The sequence below is a fragment of the Megalops cyprinoides genome, chromosome 3 (genome assembly GCF_013368585.1).
Source record: "Megalops cyprinoides isolate fMegCyp1 chromosome 3, fMegCyp1.pri, whole genome shotgun sequence".
Classification (NCBI taxonomy): domain Eukaryota; kingdom Metazoa; phylum Chordata; class Actinopteri; order Elopiformes; family Megalopidae; genus Megalops; species Megalops cyprinoides.
In genome coordinates, this window is record NC_050585.1 from 34,937,317 (window position 1) to 34,959,724 (window position 22,408).

The 22,408-nt window shown below is 45.0% G+C and overlaps 1 protein-coding gene across 3 annotated transcripts in view; it reads right to left on the reverse strand.

Moving 5' to 3' along the window:
* Positions 1–22,408, reverse strand: part of LOC118774370 (roundabout homolog 2-like) — a 109,402-nt gene that overhangs the window by 31,539 nt on the left and 55,455 nt on the right. For all 3 annotated transcript variants that reach the window (XM_036523707.1, XM_036523706.1, XM_036523708.1), the window contains exons 3-5: positions 2,395–2,552; positions 1,718–1,838; positions 1,465–1,603 (exon numbers count right to left, since the gene is read on the reverse strand). In XM_036523707.1, coding sequence (XP_036379600.1) covers positions 1,465–1,603; positions 1,718–1,838; positions 2,395–2,552 — 418 coding nt within the window. The remainder of the gene's footprint in view (positions 1–1,464; positions 1,604–1,717; positions 1,839–2,394; positions 2,553–22,408) is intronic.

Consider the following 22,408-nt stretch of genomic DNA (forward strand, 5'->3'; position numbering starts at 1 on the left):
TAAACCAGCACTTTGTCCACAGGAACACGGTCTCCAGGTCCCTTCATGTATCAAACACCCACACTACTAACTCTGTCCTCTCACAGTGGTGGCCTTAGATTGAAAATTGAGTCTACAATTCAGATTTTGAAAGTGAGAAATATGCTTTTGGTTTCCATTCAGAGATCATTGTTCAGTTAAGGCATGACTCATCAGCTCCCAAACAAGATTACATTATAAAAACATAAACTAATGAGAATGCCCACACAGACAGTGCCACGGGTAAGGACAGTGGACCAGATGAGAATAAAACGAGATGGGTTAGCAAGAGCGGAGCAGCAGCTAGAGCACTCCACCATGTAGAAACGGATTTAAGAATGCGCAGCATTTTAAGCTGTCCTGGATAAAGGCATCTGCTCAGCAAAGCAATAATGTAATGCAATAAAGGCAACCAAACCAAAGACAGGCAAGGGACATTTGGATATTTTAGGATTAGATTTTTAAACCGCACTGTAATTGGAATGTAATTTCCCCTTTACGGTATAAAAGCACCCATGTGCTTTCTCTTTCAGTTGATATACTAGCACAACCTCTGATGAGATGAATTTTTCATTTTTACTGCCGGGGCCCTGTTCTGGCAGTACTGCTTCACCAGCACCAAGCACCACTGAGACAGTAACACACATATAACGACACTCTGTCACTCTCAGTCTCCTCTTCAAACACTTAATGGCTAAGGGTATCTAATTGGAAGGCTGCCAGAGGTTTGAGGTGTGACTAAAGCACTGAGTCCCTGGAGTGGAAAATAGGCCAGTTCTTCACTGATCAGCCACACTAAGGCAAACTCACATTGCAGGATCCTATTTCCCATCACTACAGCGCCACTTTACTTCTTTCTGATCAAAGGAGCTGCGACAGCACATCAGGTGTTTGTCAACCACGGGCAGGAATCAATTACCTCAGCTCATTGTTCATCTCCTTCACTCTACAGGGTCTGAGCACTTAGAACAGGCCAGTCACCACCGTGCTGTATCGCATTCAAGAATCTGTCATCAGCCTCCTTATTCTCAGCATCAAATAACATAGCAGCTCAACGGCGAGGGAAATGTTGCACAGCCAGCACAAAAGAGGAAGGCAGGAGAAAAAAAAACACAATGCTGAACTGACAGCCACTTGGCAGAGTCAGCTAAAGAAACAAAGAGCACACACAGGCACTAGTGTGCGCACACACACACACACATTCCTCTGAAAAATGACCCCTCTGCTTTCTTGGGTGCAAGGCACAGCTGAAGAGCCTTGCTTGGGGAGCGATAAACCCTTCTTCAATAAAGAAACTCTACAGCTGAAAGACCACTGAGGGTTTGATCAGGTTGGTAGTGAGATTTTTCATTTTTTTCTTTTACAGTTAATGACTGCGTACTATTTCACACATACACACACACACACACACACACACACACACGTCTGTATTTAACTAGTCCTCACCTCCCACGGGGTATATCTGCATCGTCCTTTTTCCAGCGTACAGAAGGTGGTGGGTCTCCCTGGGCCTGGCAGCGGAGCTCCACACTCTCCTCCTCCAGCACCACCTGGCTGACGGGCCGGCGCACAAGCGTGGGCCGCTCTGGGATACAGGAATATGGACACGGGTCCCACCGGTTATTCAAGGTGAATCCACTAAGACACAGGCACACCCTCACACATGCTGAAGTAAAGGAGGGGCCCACTCAGTCCTTACCAAAGACAGAGAGCTGAGCTGTTTCACTGTCCCTCTCGCCCACCATGTTGGTGGCCACACAGACGTACATTCCTCCATCACTCTTCCTGGTGTTGGCAATCATTAACTTCCCTCCCCGGATCTGACGAGACATGACAGACAAAATTGATCATGACTCCGCGCTACCTCCTGAATTCATATCAGCCCCTTCTCACTCAAACTACTGTAGCACGAGTCAATTAGAATTTACAACAGAGAAATTCCCTCAGATCACAAACTGACATCAACTCAGTTTCATTTTCAAAATAATTTCATTTGTGAGGTAAATCCAACACCCTGAGCCAAACAGTTCACTAAATTAACCAATTTCAGGATGCACTACACTGTCAAAGAGAGGTATGCCTACTTCATTCCTTTAGTTGCATACACTCACAACAGTAATCTTACAGACAGTCAAATATGTCAGCAATCACTGACAGCAATCACTAACTGTTACGCATCTCTGGCAGTTAGTTGAGTTTCCCGCTCTCTTTGTAAAGTACTTTGAGATCAGATGTAAAACATCACACAACTATGCCTTCAAGCCCAGTTTCCCAGTAGACCTAATAAGTCTGTAGCAAAGACTGCAAGAGATTGAATCACCTTAACTCCCAAACCAAATGCACCACATTAGAGGAGCTTAGCGGAACGGTACTCACAGTGATCCTGTCGTCCTTGTCATTGATGCGCACCTTGTCCTTCTTCCAGTAGGTGGTGGGTTCGGGGTGACCCCGAGGAGGCTGGCACTCTAGGGTGGCAGGCTCCCCAGCTGCCACCACCACGTCTGAGGGGTTCTGCCTAAAGTCGTCTCGCAACACTGGAGGGACGAGACAAAGAGGGAAAGCAAATTTCACCAAATGGAGCTCTCTTTGGGGATCTCAATGCACAAAGGAGAAATGGGAAAGTGCACCCCGAGGCCTGCTATCACTCACATCCAAAAGCTTGGAGATGTATGAGATCATCTGATCACACAGACCATGCACACACACAGCAGGTGGTCAGCATCAGCTGCTCATCATTCTTCCCTTGAGTCATTGACCCATCATCAGATAATACCCACTTAAAACATAAAACATACAGCCATGCGTCGCTTAACGTCCACAATACGTTCTGTGAAATAGGACGTTATGTGATTTGGACGTTGTGCGAACACCATACTATATAAAGGATATGGTATACTATGTACTGTACCATTATACGCCTGGCAGCACAATTGCTTTATTTCCATGAGACATGAGATACACATGTTGCGTGCAGGAAGCGTTGCCTTCACTACATCCGGTTACGTCCGCTACGTCCCTTTCTGCAATCAGGTTTTTAAACTTTACCTTATGGGACTACGGACGTATATGTGCGAACAGATGTTGTCTGAATGGACATTAAGCGGCGCATGACTGTACTCTGTATCCTCTGATTGTTACCAATGATCACACAATCCATCCAGAACATTTGTAAACCATTACTTCAAAAATACAAGCACACAGCTATGTTGTTTTTCTCACAGGAATCCTCAAAACAGAAGCCCCACATTCTACGACTTCACTGTAGAGACAGTTCGCATTTTTATGGTGTGTTGTTTCACTTTTAGTGGGAATCTAAAAAACAGAGCAACAGAGACCAGAGAGGTACCAAGAAGGAGAAGGCAAAGGGAAAAGCTCTTCACAAGAAGCCTGCTTCTTAATTCAGCTGTCATGCTAAGCTGAAGATTCTGAATTCCAGATTCCAAAACATTAGGGGATGCAGAGGTGCAGCTGCCGCCACCCTTGCCCCCTGACGGGATGTGACGGGGGATAAAGGGATGTTGGAGCAGCACTAAATTAGGGGAAACGCTGAGTGTTATTATGCAAATCCCGATTTAGTGTGGAAAAAAAGAGAGGATTAGCCCAGGCGAACAGGTTCCACAGCAGTGCTCCCATCCCTGCTCTCCGCATTTGCACATAACAGGGGTGTTTATTTATTTAGAGAACGGGAGGGGGAAGAGAGGGAAAAGGGGGGAGGGGGAGAGCAAAGAAGAGAAAAGCTTTCAGCCCAATTATCCGGAGGACGAGACAGCACAGGGAGAAATTTCGCGTGACAAAAATTTAAATGAGATCCAAACACACCGGGGGAGGATAGGGTCTTCTTGGAGAGCGTCTCTTTCACACGGCAAAATGCGTTTCAAGTTTCCAGGTGATGGAGCGCTCTCCTAGCGTTTGTGCCATTACGGCACAATCGAACAGACACCAATGCTTATTAGGCAGCTTTGAGCCCCAAAGCTCTGCACCCCTGAGCCAAAGAGAAAACGACAGCCGTGTGTTGTGTATCGAGCGCAGTCATTTAAGACACAGCTGCAGACAGCTATCTAAGCCTGTATGGCTGTGTATTGGAAATATCCAAACATGCTCTTTCATGTTCTTTTCCATTGCTTTCATTTATCTGAATTTTGACTTCTGACAAATCTGCATTGGGGTTATATTTTTGGAGCAGTATCACACAAAAGAGTGAGAAGATAAAGAAAAAGAAAGAAAGAAAGAAAGAAAGAAAAGGAAATAAGGTTCTCTAATTCCCCAGACAGGGCTAAGTAAACGCTCACTAAAACAGCTCTGGCAGCTCTACCTTCAAATTTTTACAGCTGAGTTTTACATAATCACCTACGACATACAAAGTGGTATACTGTTTTTGACTTAATTTATTTTGCATTTTCATTTCTACTGATATCAGCTCCTACACTGATTTGACACAAAGTGGCATCCTTGCGGACTATATTGCTTTAGACCTTGATGTCAGTAATATATATTTGATTTTCTTCCTCTTCAGTATGAATCAGTTATGACAAGCTCTAGACACAGCAGTGGATATTTTCATTAATTGGACCATTTTCACCAAATAGACGGCTCAGTTTTAGCAGGGCTGAAATGGTATGGACTGGGAATGATTTGATTACAGTAGAACGCAAGCAGATAGGGCTACCTTTAGGTGGAGCGGACAATATTAAACAAATAGCATCCTTCTCTAATGGAGAAAAATGGCTGGCTTTTGAAGTGAGGATAGGCCAAGGAGGGGGGCTTCAGCTCCCAATGGGTCACCCATGACTCGCCCTGATCTCTCAAGCCTTATACTCACTTCCAAACATCTGCTTGAGTAGAGCAATGCACCTTTTTGAATGTTATGTGGATCTCATTGTCTCATTGAATTTCAGACCCAGTTTAGGAAAACTCCAGTACAGGTTGGAGATTTTGACATAAAAATATACTCCTTACATTTCAGAGTTTATATTTTAATATAAATTACATTTCATAAGGGGCAGTGGAGGCTTTCATGTATGTTAACCAGAGAAAAATGTCATTGCTGGTTACAGGTGAGACATCATTACTGAGGGGACTGAAGGGACAAAGAGAAGCAGAGGTTTAATGTGGGCTGGAGAGACCAGATCGTTGCCAATCTCTTCCCTGCATCCTCTATCACTGCAGCACAGGTAGTAATGACAGCGAAGTGTCTGAATTAATATTTGATCAGGATACAAGGCCCGCTCTCACCTCTAAGCTTCTGTCTGCATCACAAAGCAAACAGACTTGGCACTGATGAAAGAGCACTCTCTGGATCAGTGAGAGGGCAGGAGCAAGTAAGTGAATACAGTCTCTGCTGTGGCGTTGAGGTCAGTGTGCACAGATCTCAGGATGTAGATTTAAACTGAGTGGAAAAAGCTGTGTCTGCACACATAGCCTGGTGCTTGACATGACAAGGTCCTGTCACTTCGAGTCCACTCTCTCCACAGTCAATCTTTAGAGAATCATGTGTACTGAAGACACAGCCCAGACCATTCTGACTGTTTAACTTCTCTGGACCAAGAAATGATCAATGCTGCATATAATGTATGCATGCTCATAAAAATAATTGCTATTGCAGTTCAGGATTATCATACAATTGATTATTGGAAATGCACCCAGCTCCCAGAATGCACCACAGTGCTTTGCCTCTGGCCTTTGGAATCTAAAAAAAAAATGCCTGATTACTATGACTACCACTACTGCACAGGCTAACGATTAGAAAATCCAACATGCCATGCTTCACTGCTTCTGAATGGCTGTTTTGGGGAGGTAGAAATAACACAGCCCAACAATAGACCCTACTGTTCGTTTCCAAGGGCAACAGAAGGAAGTACCAATTGTGCATTACTCCAGATGAGCACGCCTCTACATCTCTGATGGCAATGCACAACAGCTGGAGCCACTAGTCACTTTGCTACGACTCACCACAGAGCAAAGCGCAGACCAGAGAGAAAATAAGTGACTGATGATCCAGACAGTGGGTGGCTTTAAACACACACACACACAAACACACACACACACACACACACACAGATCCAGAGAGAAAGACAGACTGAGAGAACTATCATGTCTTTAAAAAGACATTATGTGCCCACGGCACACTGAAGCACAGTGCTGACATCCTGGCACAGTGAAAGACCCGAAACTGGCTAGTTCATCCTGACGTACAGTCCCAAAGAGACATGATGGAGAAGGAGGAGAACCTTCTCACTGGGATGAAAACCAAGCTTCTGACATCGTATGACATACACCAGTATGACACTACTCTCTTCTCTCGCATCTCTGCCCCATCCTTCTTTCTGTCAATCCAGAAAAGTCGAATAATGTATCATTCTATGGGATAAATTCATGCTGTTCCGTTCAAAAGTCAGAATATTATGTAAGAGAAGAGAAAAGTCTGGAAAAATAGGAAATACTAGGCTAAATCATGAGAAGGAAATTGGCATATAACCCTTCAGACTTAAACAAGGGGGTTTATTTAATTCAAAAAGAAGAGGTGGATTTGGTTTTATTAAAAAAAACTGAGGAGGAAAATAAATGGCTAAAATCAGAAAAAGAAGAAGGAGAGCCAACATACATCCAATCAGTCCAAATGCTGATGAGGTAAACCGCACATCTGCATTCTTTTTCCATGGACTGCACATAATTTTCGGGCCGGTTCTTTGTGTTTATTCACGTGGCGCCCGCATGGGCGAGGCGATTACATTCAAACGGAGCTGCCTGACTGCGCGAGCGCAGATACGAGGCGGCCCGGACGGCCCGTTGCCGTGGCGGCAGACACCTGCCGAGACTCGAGAGCTGGCCTATTTATGTCGCATTACGGGCGAAACCACAGCCCCCTCGGAAGATAATCACATGCGTTTGTGGATGAGCGTATTACCCCCTCTGTCCCCGTGGTGCGGAGCCGCAAACACAGCCGGAGGAGAGAGGGGGCCGGGGCGCAGGGGCCAACGTTTTGCGCTGCGGTTTTGAATAAATCAACATTGTGTGTCAATGCCCTCAAAATGTCATCAGCAATCAGCTGAGAGATACTTCGCCGGCGAGAGTGGGAGGGTTACGACGGGGTCCCCCGGGGCACGAAAAACGCAGCAAAAACACAGATAACCTCCTACGCCATTCCCTTTTCAGCGGCACGCACAACCATTTGTGCTGAAATTACCATCACCCGCTAACTCAGCCCCGCGGTGGTAGGAAAGGAGCAGCTCCTCGTTGACGCGTAACATTCTAACAATACGAAAGCAATGCTCTGGAAACATTACGACCGGTGAAGGGTTTGATCTGGCTTGTGCTAAGCCAATGAACTGTGACTACTCATGCATGGAGACAATTCAGGTTACCATGTAAAGGTCATTTAGTTTAGTCCTAGTATCCTCTTATTTCATCAGTGTACAAGGAGAGTCACTCAAGTCGGCCATATGAGCAACGAGATGGTTAGATGATTAGAGGCCTGGGCTTCTAATCAAAAAGTTCAAATCTCAGGCGGGGCACTGTTGTTACTCCGTTAGCAAGGTAACTAAAATAAATACACAGCAGTAAACGACTGTATGTATGTGAAATATTAGCTATATAAGTTCCCCTGGATGAGAGCGTCTGCTAAGAAAGTGTTGAAAAGATGTATCCTGGTTTAGAGAGAGAATTTGCACTTACATCAAGACTACTTTGTCTTGTTTACTTTAGCAGGAAGATGTTCCGGTTGTCACACTTCCCTCACAAATGTCAAACAAATGTCAGCAAGTCTCTGACAGCCAGGCTTAGTCACTGCGCCTCTAACTGTAAGAAAGCTGAAGGGATGTCACTGAAGTGCCCAATATTGGAGACTTCCAGAGGATGTCACCTCAGTCCTGCTGTCCCAGTACACCTCTGCCCGCACCCTTCTGAAGTTTGCTGCCCTCACCTGTGCTTATTTGCCTCTTTACACACCATGGCCACTGTCAGGGCCACACCCCAAAGACTCAGGATTCTGAGGTTCGTCTGAGGTTCTTCCTGTTCATTTGTCCTCCTCCTTAAAAAATGTACCACAAGGACAGACCTCAGACAGGCCAATAAAATGGCTTTTTGACCCAAGTGGTCTTGATTAGTGTGCAAACACAGGCACAACACATAACTTCTGGAAAGCCTAATGAGCAAAATGATCACATGGTCCTGTCTCTAGATCCTCTTTAATCAATTTTATTTGTATTTTACCATAATGTGATTTCACTGATTTACGTAACACAGCCATGCAAATTCACTTAGAAGTACAATTTTAAATGGTGCCAGCATAAGTCTGTATGTGAGCACACAAAGAACACATCACATTTACACATACACACATATGCACCAAGACTGACAGCACCGCTATATATATGCACAGCAGTGCTGTCAGCCTTTCACTTGGTCAAGGTGTCTGTCTGCCCATCTGTCTCTCTCAAAAAGAAGAGAGGAAGAAAAAGAGAGCACAGGCCTCACTGATCACAGGGAGACAGACAGAAATGATCCTCATTAATCACACTACCACTGGCACCACCTCTCTCCCCTCCTTCTGTATCTGTGGCTGACACAGCTCCACATCTAATTTTGTACATTGAAATTTGATTGCACAAGGAAATTGCAACCAAAGCGAGGCAAAACCATATCTGCATATCTGCATACCCCCCCCTCCCAAAATTAAATTTTGCAGGTACTTAATTGGATAAGGTGGCTTCAGAGGGAGCAATGTGCTCGAGCCTGATACCCATGTTCCACACGGTAGCTCCAATACAGACCTGCTGTAGATTAACTGTCAAAAGACCAGCAGTTTGAGAGGTTTTATGGAAATTTTTATAATGGGAAAAATATTTATAATGAAACAGACCCTGCTGGTATATATACTGTACACACCCTCAAATCATTAATACACAGGTGAAGAATGGATAAATGTTTTCATGGTAACAGCACTCACTGTCATTCAGTGTACCAATGTAATAATTTGGACATGTCTAGAATCATAATGAGGGCTTTAATCATGGGCTCCAGCTGTGACCTCTTATCTTTTTGTTAAAGTTAAGAGTTACTATTATAGGAATATTATGCCACATTTTGCCATGGGCAATTGAAAGGTCAGAGGTGAAAGTTCATACAGATACTGTAACAGTTTTGCAACCTTGAGAGGGGTTAATAACATGGCAAGAGATGCAATGCACACACACTATTATCTAACTTGTAGAAAAAGAAAGAAACTGAGAGAAAGAGACATACAGTGAAAGAGGCAGACAGAGAACAGCCACAGAGCCCAACACCTCCCAACATGTGTGCCTAACCACAATATCGGAGCCACAATATTGGAACAGAACTGGCAACAATATTGGAGCAGTCCCTAGATTGCTAAGCATTGAAATTCTCGGTCCATGTGTGCAGCCAAATTGACCCTGCTGTCTTCCACAAAGTGGAGGCAGCAGCAGATATATGGGGGAGTATGCGCTAGTGCGGTCGCAACCCCGCTGTGGGCACATTAATGCAATACAATCATAGAGAGTGACACTCAGACACACCTGTCACCCACAGCTCTGACACGCAATCTGCTCTGATCCAGCCCCCTGTCACTCCTACTGTTCACATGGGTCAGACGTGTAGTAACCTGCAGACAAACTGTTCCATCAAAGCAATCAGAATGTGAAACACTCCTCCTTCTGTATGCATGGCCGCACAGGGGTGCTTGCGTGTCTATGTACATGTCTCTGTGTGCGTGCAATTTTTCTTCAAGGTTATGGGTTTTGGGTTATGGGATTTATTTTAAATCACACAAGGCAAGGAAAAGTGGGGTGCCCCTTTAATCTATCCTTTCTGCCCTGCCTGGCAATTACCTCACCCAAACACCCCTTCCTACCACTGGTTTGCACAAACCACAGAGTATAACTGTGGGTTGGGCAGAACCAGTGTGGGGAGGATTGGCCTTGAAGCTGAGCTCCACCTGGCGCCGTTTCCTCCCAGTGATGTCACCACAATATCAGTGTCCAGCTAGGCATTGGGTCGGGGGGCAGAGCCTGCGATGACCCAAAACAGCACGGAGCAAGACCACCGATCCACAGCCCACAACAGCAAAGGGCAGTGCCCCCCTCCCATCATGCTGACATCACGGCCATATGCAGCACCAGGGTAATTTCAGGATTTTTAGGATTTCAGCTCTGGACAAACTTACTGAGATCAAAGGCCCATTTCTGTGACATCACAGCCCAGTTAACCCAAAAACAACAAAACAAAAAAACAAAAAAATGTGCCTTTATTTTGGCCCCATCAAAGCTGAAATCATTTATAATTCAAACCAGGATGACCGATAAGTGTCCACTTCACTGTTGGCTGTTCTGTACAGTTCAATACGCCTATCAATGGGAAGAGTCATGTGACTGCCTGCTCCAGGAATGCTCCAATCTGTGTTTAAAAAGGCTATCAGGAAGTGCTTTTTTCCCTCTAATACATGATGTTCCAACACAGAGAGGGAAATATTACAGGGAGTACATTAGCAGGTGGTCGAGGAGGAGGAGGAGAAGGGGGAGGCGGGATGCCACTGAGCCCCTTGAAGCAGCTTATTCCACTGGATTAGTTTATCCAATGGGCACTAATCACACATAAACACTCTCCATTGGTTTGCCTGCTGGTGACCCCTCTCTGCTAAAGACAGCCTTTCCATGGAACAGCTGTGACAGGCCGGACATGGGGACCAGGCCAAAGACAGGCGGGGAGCTGCTGGAAGGGAGCATCTGAGGAGTTAGGATGTTTTAATCTATGACCCCACTTTCCCTTAGTTCTTTCAATTAACCTCAAGCTGTGATCACGGACACAAGATATAAGGCAAGCAAAACTGTAAGTACAGAATAAGCCACTCTATTAAGTGAATAAAACCGTGTTCGGTTATGTAATGTGAGAGATGATCTGTCTGACATGAGGAAAGTGCTGGATTAGTCTATCTTTGGGGAGTAAAAGGAAGCATTTGGTGGCAGGACACATATCACACTGAAAGCATGTATAGTCACCTATCTGTGCCTGACACTCGTCGGTAGATTCACTAATAATCTATTGTGACTGCATACTGCCTACATTTTTGCACCTCACTTATGACCGCAATCAGCAAAGAAAGAGCCACCTATTCACCATATGCTTAGCACAACATATTCAAAGTGCTGTTTTGAAACGATTATAAGATGAAAATGAGTATATTTCTCCACCCATGGAAAAGAATCCAACTGAAAGCACTTTCCTCTTTGAGAGTGGAGTGAAATAACAAGACACAACAGCCAAAGTTCAAGGCAGCATTAATATAATCATGCTAACCTCTGTATACACACACATTGGCAAGATTAAGGGGAAGAGCATCAGCTGCAGCAGATGCTAAGTGAGTGTTAGTTGGGGGTTCTCATCAACTCTAGACCCAGGTCTCACTGTGTGGCCCAATGCCACCTCTTTCTATATCTCTCTCTCTTTCAACCCAACAAAATCAATGCATCTGTTTCTGTGCATGTCGTGTGTATCTTCTGTTTCTCTAAAATCATGTCTGTCCAGTGAACAGGACATCTCTTATCTAATGTATAAGACAGTAGCAAAATAATTGCTAAATGCATCCTACGTGGAACAATTCTCCTGTATTCTCCAGATGTTGTTTGTCATTTTCATATTTCACACACCTTTTATTCAGCTTTGTTTTTGCTACTGCCGCTCCCCCAATAATGAGCTTGAATAATCATTGCAGACAGGGTGGGTAGCTCATGGGTATAACACAGGGAGATGTACTGCATTGTCCTCTTTCCTGCCAAGCAGTGTAATAACCTTTTAAATCACGCCTGACATTTCTTAGTTGGGCACTGTGACTGGTGGGATCTGCGCTATCTGTATGGTGATATGAAAGCCGTTCTATGGCAGTAATCCCATGGCGTCGTTGGACCATTCACACAAACCCCTCCCCCTCCCCGCTTTCTCAGAGCCCCTGGCCTTGCCTGTGAAATGCCCCTGTTTAAGAGGAATTGCTTTAACCCCAGTGGGCCACAGCAGGAAAACCCTGACACTTCTTGTCAAGGAAGTTAAACGTTCGCTTATGCTTTTGCATTATGACACAGACGCACGTGCCCGGACACATATTCCGATAAATGCACACACATGCACAACACACATGCACATGCACACGAATATAGGAGATGAGGGGCTTTTGTGCAGTATACTCAGTGAGTGTGAGCTGCTCAATCTGTGATGCCACCCATCCCCCACAAGTAGACGGAAGATAAACATTAAGCAGGGCTCATGACAGACGGACGGACAGACAGACAGACACAGAAAGGGAAGCAGACAGATATGACATGCACCTATTTTGCCCTTGCAGACTGGTTAGTGTGGGTAGAGGTTGAAAGTGACTGAGATTTTTCTCTGCCTTTTACTGTTCCTGCTCAGTCATGGCAAGTGTGCTGTCATTGCCCCTTAGATGCCGTTGCCATGCCAATACTACCACCATTGTTCATCATCTGACATGGAGTCAGATACCTATGGAAGCAGGCCGACTATCTGCAAGCAAGAGATGGCAGCACAGCTGTCCTGTCCTTCACTGCGATAAACGCTCCTCTGTAATGATCATAATGACCCCAAATTACCCAGGCATGGAGAGCCAGCAATCAGACAGTGGGCACAGCCAACCAGCGCTCTCTAATCGACAGAAAGGAAAGAGCAAGAAAACAGAATGTAAGATGTGACAAGGCCTGCCTTTCGTCTCTACCACGGCATCCAGCTGTCCGTTCTGTCTGCCCCAGGAGATCCAGATTGGGGATGTGGTCTAATAGGCCCCTGGGAAGGAGAACAGAGGTGTAGCCGGATGTGGGTGCACCATCCCCTCTGAATACATCATCTGTTCCATCCCCTCCAGCAAGAGGAGGTGTCAGGGTCCCACATCAGGCCCTGAACATTGGGCTCCATCTGGATGACCCTCCCCACCAAGCTGCTCTCAGTTCCCGTGTGGAGGTCTTTATGATCATAACCATTCACATCATCGGTGACCTTGATTGCACATTTAGTTTTTGGTTTGGAAAAGGGACATTTTCAAATGTAAACAGGAAGTACGAATGTCCTTGCGCAGCCATTAAGACTTCCACTAATCAATGAAACACATGTTATATATTTTGCCATGACACTTCCATTGTGAGGTGACTGCAAGAGACAAATTGTCCAACAGGTATTGACTGACTAGTTGGATTTGCAGTTGAAGGTCTGTCTCTTAAAAATGAAAAGAGCGCATCGTGGTGCAGTTAAGGGAAGTGCAGCTTTACAATATACCATGAGAAATGACTTAACACCCCCAGCCCTACAAAAATAAAAGGCCGCCTAACAAAGGCAACGATATCTGAGACAACATCCAGTTTTACACAATATACTTCTGTCAGTTGCAGAGGTGACTTCCAATGTGGACGATTGTGTTTAAAGGATGTGGAAAGACCGGGACCCATCTATGACCCAGTTGTGTTACTGACAACGCTTCCCACAGCAGAACACGCGATGTGCACATTAATACTGCTACACACATGGTCTGCTTCAGACAGAGGCCCGCAGCCTGCAGCCCAGCCCTTCCTGAAAAGCACACAGGGATTTAGACTGCATGAGGTCAAGTTATACCCAAGAGCAGCCACTTCAGTCAGGAGGATTACCATCAACTTCACATACACACACGCACATGCAACCTCCTTATCCCTGCCACTTGGAAGTCTGCCAGTTCTTTCCCCGGTGGTACTAGGAGGACTGACCGATCCCATGATTCCTGGGGAAAGAGTAACTCCTGCAAAGCAATGCTACAGGCACACTCACGCACTTACAGTGACCCTGTTACAGTGCTGCTTCAGCATCCTCTGTCCTCTTGCCCCAAACCAACCACCATCTAACCCCATTAAGCTTTCAGAGAGAGAAATCAAACAGCTGTGTGTTTTACACACACATAGGCAGGGACCCTCACTACAAACAGGTTTTGAAACCATAAGAAACAAGCATATTTAATAACCACCAAGTACAAATGTAGGTGGTCCCTTAATTTCCAAGGAGGTTAAAAATATATAAAATAGGGAAATGGTGACTTTAAACCCATTTAATCCCATTCATGAAAAGATTATTTTAGTATAAACATAATTAATGTCAAATTATTCACATTACAGCATCTTACCTAACTGGTTAAAATATTGTAGACACACACAGAGTACGCACACAGAAGAGCCCACACTCAAGCACATATAGCTCACACAGATTGCAGCACGCATCACAGTTCTCACACACTCATTCACGCAAGTATGAATAATAACAACACTAAAGTTTATTAGTTTTGGAACTGTCTGCAGGATTTGTCTCCAAGGAACAACCAAAAAAAAACACATGAAGCTCTCTCTCTCTCTGATTCAGGGGTAGAACTGTAATCATCTCCTCATACTGCATAGTTGCTGTCTGACTTGTGGAGAGTGGGAGGGAGCAGACATGTGGGTGGTCCTGTGGGACAGTGTATATGTGTGTGTGTGTGTGTGTGTCTGTGTGTTAAGAGAGGTTACAATGCTCCATGTATACCAGGCCCAGGTGTACTGCCACACTGTTTATGCTGTTTTTCTGTCTGCTCCTGAATATAGGTGCTGCTTCTGCTGCCCACACAGGAAATTTATTTCTGTTATCATGTTATCTTGTCCTCTGTTGTGCCAGAGACAAGCAACAGGACGATGATGTCAGGGCCAGGAGGGTGGACTGCTGGCATCTTTTGTGAAGAAGCAGTACAGAAAAGTAAAGAAGCCAGAGGATTACAGGAAAGCCTGATATCAGCCGCTCACCTATTCAAAGGTACATAGAAGGTACGCAGATACATAGAAACATTGCCTGCCATGCTGAATACATTATCCATTTACTTGCTTATCTGTTTGGCAGACACCCTAATCCGGTGGATTTTGATTTTTTGTACTTAGAGTGTACTTTCGTACTTGTAAGAGTACACACCCAACTACTCCTTACACAACATTTAGATTATTTTTTACCCATACAGAAATGAAATACCTTGCAATATATTGAGAAATATGGTGTCCAGACCATTTTTCCCATGGGTTCCCCTATCAGGAAACAACTCTAAAATGCACAATTTTAAGAACAAAGACCTATAATGACAACAAGTCATCAGCACATCTTATCCCATTATTTTAAAAGTGGTGTGTTCAGTTTGGACTTGAAGGATCCCAGAGTCTTACCACATCTCTGCAAACTCCAGACAGTTTGTCTACGTGTTTATTACTCTCTGGCTGAACACTTTTTGTAGTGTCAGGGAGTACTAATCTGTGCCTCCTAATTCTGGTCATGCAACTGTGCTGGAAAAAGCTTCCATGGCTCATCTTTTAACCTATATTTCTTATAAATACTCTATAAGCCCTTGTTCAGCTTCACAAAGTTCATTTCAGAAGTCTACAACATCAGTATCTCTCCTAGTATATGAACCCATGACCCTGACTTTCAAGGTCCACCGCCACTACTAATCATGCTGTTAAACCCCACCACCACTAATCATGTTGTTAAACCCCACCATTCAGATGTCTCAGTGTCATCAGCGATTTATGTAGGAATGTATGAAAGCACTTAAGCCTTTTCATTACATTTTCATTGATGTTTGTGGCTGTGTGGCTTTTTTCCCATTCAGGTCATCAATTACATCATTCATAGATGGTATATTAGGACCAGTCTTCAGGGTTGCTCACCACAGTTTCTGTCATTTATTTGTCACAGAGAGAAAAATAGAAACTATATGTGCACTTGTGGTTATGACTCAACTGGGAGGAGTAAAGGATGTTCTAGAGGAACAGTCGTGTTACATTCTCCTTCATATAGAACATGGGAGTTCCAGACACACAAACACATAATCACATCATAAAGTAGTGCCTTGCCTCTCCCAACCAGCTAAAACATACACTGAACCCCCGCCAGCAAAATGGACCACACCACACAGCAACTGCAACATGGTTACAATCAATCATCACCATGACATGAAACGCTATGAAGAAATGTTCAAGACCCATCACTCCCTGTTTACCGATGAGATGCTGTTTACCACCTCAGAGCCGCCCACTCTGAGAGTAACAACGATTGTCCAGCTAAATCCATAACTCTCCGGTCCATGAACAACCATGCTTCTCCAACTATTTTTCACTATTTTTCAAGTCACTGTGCGAGGGATCATGATGAACCCTCCTGCCATGCCATCACAGACACACAAGTGCAGACCCAACATTCTGCTGCAGTGCAGGACACACAAATTCAAACACAATCAGAGCCTCAGTGCAGAAGATAAAAGCGATTTATTGTGCCAAGCACTTAACTGGATCCATACAGTCTCTAAAAGGTTCACACTCTTTTCCTTTTCACAGAAGTGACTGGTCTCAAGGGCAGATCAGCCAGAGCAACCATCATTCACCTAACTGGACAATGCCTTTGAACTCCAGTCAGACAACCATTGAGGAAGTTAAAAAGTAGTAAAAAATCCTATATCCTGAACAGGACCTTTAGGTACCCTCCCTTGTAGACACATTAGGATAATTTAGACAGGGCATGACTGATCAGCAGTCAGAGAACTGAGGAAAAGTAGAGGGAGAGTGACAGAGAGAAAGAGTCAACATGATTAATGCAAATGCTCTGGGCCCTGAGGGGCTGATATTATCAGAGCTAGTTAACTGCATTTACCAAAGGGTTTTTCATAATTTTGTGAAAAACTGAACGTTTAAAGGACTTTGCCAGGGAGCTGTTGATGATCGAGGCATGTAGAATTATATTTCCCAACCTCCTACAGTTTTGGTTTTTGCAAGGAATGAGTTAGAGCATGATGTGGGGTAGTGGTTCAGTCATCACAAAGGCTGCAGGCTTGATTCCCAGGCAGAGCACTGTCATTGTATTCATTGTATTCAAGTACTGTGTACTTAAACTGAACAATACAGGGTCAACATTCAAAATAAACAGCGGCAACTTTATTGTTATCCTGCACACATGAGTGTTTCCTCTGATGCTTGAGACAGGGCAGGCCACTTTTCAAAAGCAGGTGACAGCAATCAAGCAACAAAGTCCAAGTAGTTTGCGGTTTGGAATGAAAATGTAAGGGATGTAAGTTCATGTTGCCATATGAACTTCATGTTGTCATATTTTGTGTGGCTGTCTTTTACAATAGAAGTGTTCACTGTAGACTGCATGAATAAGCCGCATGTCCTGGGTGTTTGTGGGTGGAAGTACGTGTGAGGGAGGTAGAGAGAGAGTCAGGGAATATGGGCTATTTTCCATTAGTTCCACCTCTGGGATGAGAGGCTGCTCAATAAATAAAGAAAAAGCCCTGGGCAACAGGGTTGCCACGTTCAGATCCTTCACTACTGAATTAACAGCTACAAATGCAGATGATGCGTTAACAACGCTAAAAAAAAAAAAGAAAAAGAAAAAAGGCTGAAAAAGGCTAACAAAAGGGGACTTTGTAGCATCCTATCAGCAACAGACAAACATACATGCACGCCCCATATCAGATAATCTGGACTGGTATTATCATCTATAATCTAAATTATAATCCACAGAAAGCTTTGCTGTTTTTTCTGGGAAAGCAGAACATTATTTGATGGGATGTCCTTGTTGCTGGGCATATCTCAGAATAGCAAGCAGAGCTTGACACAAAACAGTTGTTCCTGGAGTACAGATCTGATAACTAGGATTGCGCTGCCCACTCACAGAGGGAGGGGAAGGAGTTTCTTCCATTGAAACTGCACTACCCTGCGTAGTCAGATATCACCAAAGATGAATTTGCCACTTGGACAAATTGGATTTACCATAAAGATTATCATACTTGCATATTTCATCTGAAATTGGATTTACCATAAAGATTATCATACTTGCATATTTCATCTGAGCTCACACCCACATTTAAGTAGATTTTGTGTGTATGCTCATAAACAGACACAAAAGTATGTCACTTTATTAGTGTTTTCTAAATGGGCCTATGTTTGGGAAATGCACACCACACCTTTGGTGTTCTCATACCCACTGAGGGAGGATTCTAATCAAATATCAATGTTGAGTCACATCATTCCAGACAGTGTGCTCTTAATAGTGAATATTAACTTTCTAGTACTACTAAATAAATCATGACAGTTTTGGTTTCCCCCTAAAATTATCTGAATTAGTTTAATGAGAACAGCTTGTTTTTGGTCAAACTATCTCTTGTAATCTGTGTCAGAAAAGGTAAAAGAAAAAAATGAGAGCGGTGAAGAGAAGAAGGAGGGAGAGAAAGAGAGAGTACAGCTTTAGAGACTGACTGTGTCTGCGCAGTCAGTGGGGCTTTGCCTCTCCAGCTGCGCAGCTGGGCACCGAGTCGAGATGCGCTTCTGACTGCAGCCTTCACCAGGCCTGCGGATCAGGCAGCCCTCCCACAAGGCGGCTCCCCCAGCCTGCCGCACACTGCTGCCTCAGACACACACGGCAGACAGGCAGCCCAACCATTTCCAATCACGCCCAGTCACAGCGGCCCCGAACCAGCTGGTCCCTAAGCCCGTCCTGGAGCTCCACATCTGGTGTCAACACTCTCAATTTGGGAAGGCCATCTGGTGAGAGGATAAGGAAAGGGGTGGCAAAGCCCAGCAAGGCTGGCTCCAAGGAGGAACATCAGGGGCTTGCTCCGACAGCAGTCAGGGTGCTTGAAAGCTTTATAAACGCTTCCCGTGTCTGCCGGAGGATAATGCTGTAAAACTCACTCATGTTCAGAGGGATGGCAATGTGATGCTGTAGGAGTTTTCACCAGTAATCATCAGGGATCGGTTGCATGCAACTTTTGTCTAAAATGTTCTGTTGTACAGTAAGGGATGGCCAGACACCAATGGCTCCTCTGACAGCCGAACTGATGAGTGCCCTGCTGAAGGGAGATGAGTATGGCACAGCTCAATGACCTGACCAGTGGATTCAATTCCCACGGCTGCCCTGGGGAGGACGGCTGTCTCTCCTCCCAAAAGACTTGCACTCTAAGTGAGCACTCCCTGAATGCGCTCTGAATACACTGTACATCCATTATCATGTTCCCAACCCCACTCTCAAGTCTCCTCCCCCTGCAGAGTACTGGTATTGGTTAATATTGCATATGTGACACTGACCACATCTTTCATTTTTAAAAGGTACTTGGTCAGGAAAAGAGCCCATACTACAAAAAGGTGGCCACTGAATTGCCTGACACATATTCCCCCACACCGAAAGTATAAGGAGCTTGAGGAGAGGTGTGTGTCTATGGTCAGGTCCCAGATCACTGTTGCTCATCTGAGGCACACAGACAGCTCCCTAACACTCTGACACCAAGCGAACACCTGACATGCAGGTGAAGCAGCCTGATTCCTGGAGAGACGAAACTTGCATTCAACTTCAAAACCGGTTCTTGAACCAGCTATTTCTTCTGCATTGTGCAAAATTAGTCCACTCCACTCTGCCTTTCCTAGGCAAAATCTTCTTCATCACCTTCCCAGGCTAAGGCTTGCCCCTGCAGCGATGCTGACAGACAAAGGCATTGGCTCCACTTCTTCTAGCTCACTGAGCCCATTGAGTCATTTCTTAGAGTAAACATTTCAGCATGAATCTGACCTGGAGGCAGACATTTATGCAATAATTAGAATATATGCTAATTAGAATGATGATGCAATTACAAATACATGCTCTTGCTGATATTGCACCTCCTCTGCCTGGCAACAGTCAAGCCGCAGTCTAGCCTCATGCAGGAGTTACATCTGACTGTGTGCGAAACCCAGGGCATTATCCACTTACAGCTATTAATCATGCCGCTCCCTGGAAGAGCGGAGGAATGTGTTTATGAAACGATCAATATCACGCTGCTACTGCCCTGATCGAAGTCGCGGCTCAAAAAAATTCAAAACCGCAAATAGAGTCTTTTTTTTTTTTTTCAAACCTCCAGAGGCAGCGGTCTATATTACCACATGCAATAAAGACACGGGCAAACAAAAGCACCAAATTTTGAAAGCCTTTTGCTTGTTTTTCACCTGACTGATGTCCATAAATAAATAGCTGGTGTTCATAAGAAAATTATTACGTTTGATTAGTCGGGAAAAACAAAAATGTAAGGCTGGTGACCTTGAGCCACACGTTCAGTCCCACACAGCAGAGCGGTGGAGCTGTTGAATGCTGAAGCGGGTCCCGCCCCGGAACATGTACCACCAGCAGGTCTCGGCCCGTGACAGCACTGGCTGGCAGAGAGGATTGTGAGGACTGAGTGGCAGTGTTAAGAGTGTGGCGCTCGGGGGAGGGCAGGTGTGTAGACTGGTGATAAGGATAGGACGGCAGCCATTATTCAGCATCGTCCCCGCCCACCTGTGTGCGACGGCAGCCAGTAGTCCCCTTGCAAACGACTAGACTTTGTTGACTCCCTGAGAGAGATTTTTCTCGCTTGGCGCAGCAGATTACAGTGGAAATCACATTTCTTCACGGCAGGAAACCAATTTCAAATAATCTTTGTATGTAATTCTGCAAAGAAAGGTAATTTAGAAAAAAACAATATAATCCTGTAAGATGGCTTGTCTCAAACCAATTCAAATTAAGAATTAGTTGCTGGTTGCAATTCATACCAAAGATCATCTATCTTATTCTGAAACAAAAAGGTCAGCAATGTTGTGGTTGTTTAGGACCCAATACATTGCCCTTCTTTGTTTAAAATGCTCACCGACATATACCTGCATCTTAAATACAGTATATCACCACTGAATATAATCATAAGTATATGGTTCTCGTCACTAGGAAACTGCAATTTTCAGCATGCAAGAATGCCTCATTTCAGACACACAAAAAGAAAAGGGTGAGAGAGAAACAGAGAGAGGAAGGGAGAGATGGGATGGGGGGTGGAAAGAGAGGCAGAGAAACCAGACACGGTAATGAGTTTCACTTTTTAGAAATGGTGATTTACTCTGCCTGTGAATGAGGAGGCGAAGACGGAGTGAACAGATCGTTTCGGAAACACTCAGCCCAGCTCCCCATTCCCACTCCGCCATTCTCATTCCAGTCCTCTCGGCACAGGCAATTAGCCACAATAAATGCTTAATTGAGCAAACAAAGGCAGAGATTTCTCAAACGGTTCTGCCTTAGTGGTTTCAGCGAGTGTAATTAAAACATTCATACATGTATCCTGATTATCTGATTGTGGATTCTGCAACACCATCATCACCCCTTCCCCCACCAATCCCCCTTAAAGACAGACCATCTCAGTTCCCCCTCGCCTTCTGTTCCATGTTTAACGCACTTTCGTCTCTCGCTCATGTCTCTCTTTTCCCCCATATCTCCCTCTCTCTCACACACATACAAATCCTCTTTCTGGCCTAAATATGTACTCCTCATGGGAGGAACCATGTGGCTGCATTGACAGGAAGATGTGTGGGACATAACAACTCTCTTGAATTCCTTTGAGTGCCTAAAATGGTCCTAAATGGTCCTCATTGTTCTGACTCACGGAGGCGACCTGTGACTCACAGTGTCTCCATTGCTGCTAAAAACCTGCCTTCCCACGACATTGATGGCAAACTCATAGATTAAGACAGAGAGGTGTCATAATGTTCCAGAGGGCTCCTCAGCGGATATAAGGCTAATTTCTCCTCAGGTGGTCTAAGGGGACAAAGTAGTCCTGGGCCATGTCCTTACATCCATGCCACTTTGAGGCTGGAGCATACGTCACTCCATTCACAAACCTGTAGGACTCTTTCACACAGTACAAAACAATCAGACTGCAGTGGCGAAAATAGCATAGCTCATCATGTTATCACCTTCAAAGAAGCAGGAGAAGGGCTGGAACAAACCTCTCATAGTCATTAATACTTTAGAATCCTTAAGGTTTCAGGGGAACATGACAGGTTCAGATGTTTTTGTGAGGTATTTAGGGTAGTGTTGGCCAGACAGCCAGGCCTTCCAGGAGATGATGATGGTTATCACGCCATACTGAGAGCAGCAGGAGCATGTTCACAGTGCACCCAGCTACGGCGCATTGACGTCCTGCCTCCGGCACCGCCTGCCCACACCCAGACAGGGTCTGCAGGCGCAGTCTGTCCCCACAGCGGAGACTCTGCTACAGGGCCACAGCGTGCCCCTCACCCAGCGGCTCAACACTGGCCGTGCTCACTGCGGCGCACACACACACACACACACACACACACGCACACACACACACACACACACACACACACACACACACACACACACACACACACACACACTCTCTCTCTCTCTCTCTTCCCTCACTCCTCATACAATGAGCTGACGACAGCTTCATCACCTAAAAACCTGTGTAAAAGACGAGGAAGACGAAGAGAGGGGGTTACACAGGGAGCAGTAATCGCAGAGCTGGGACTTTATGTATCAGTTTGTTTTG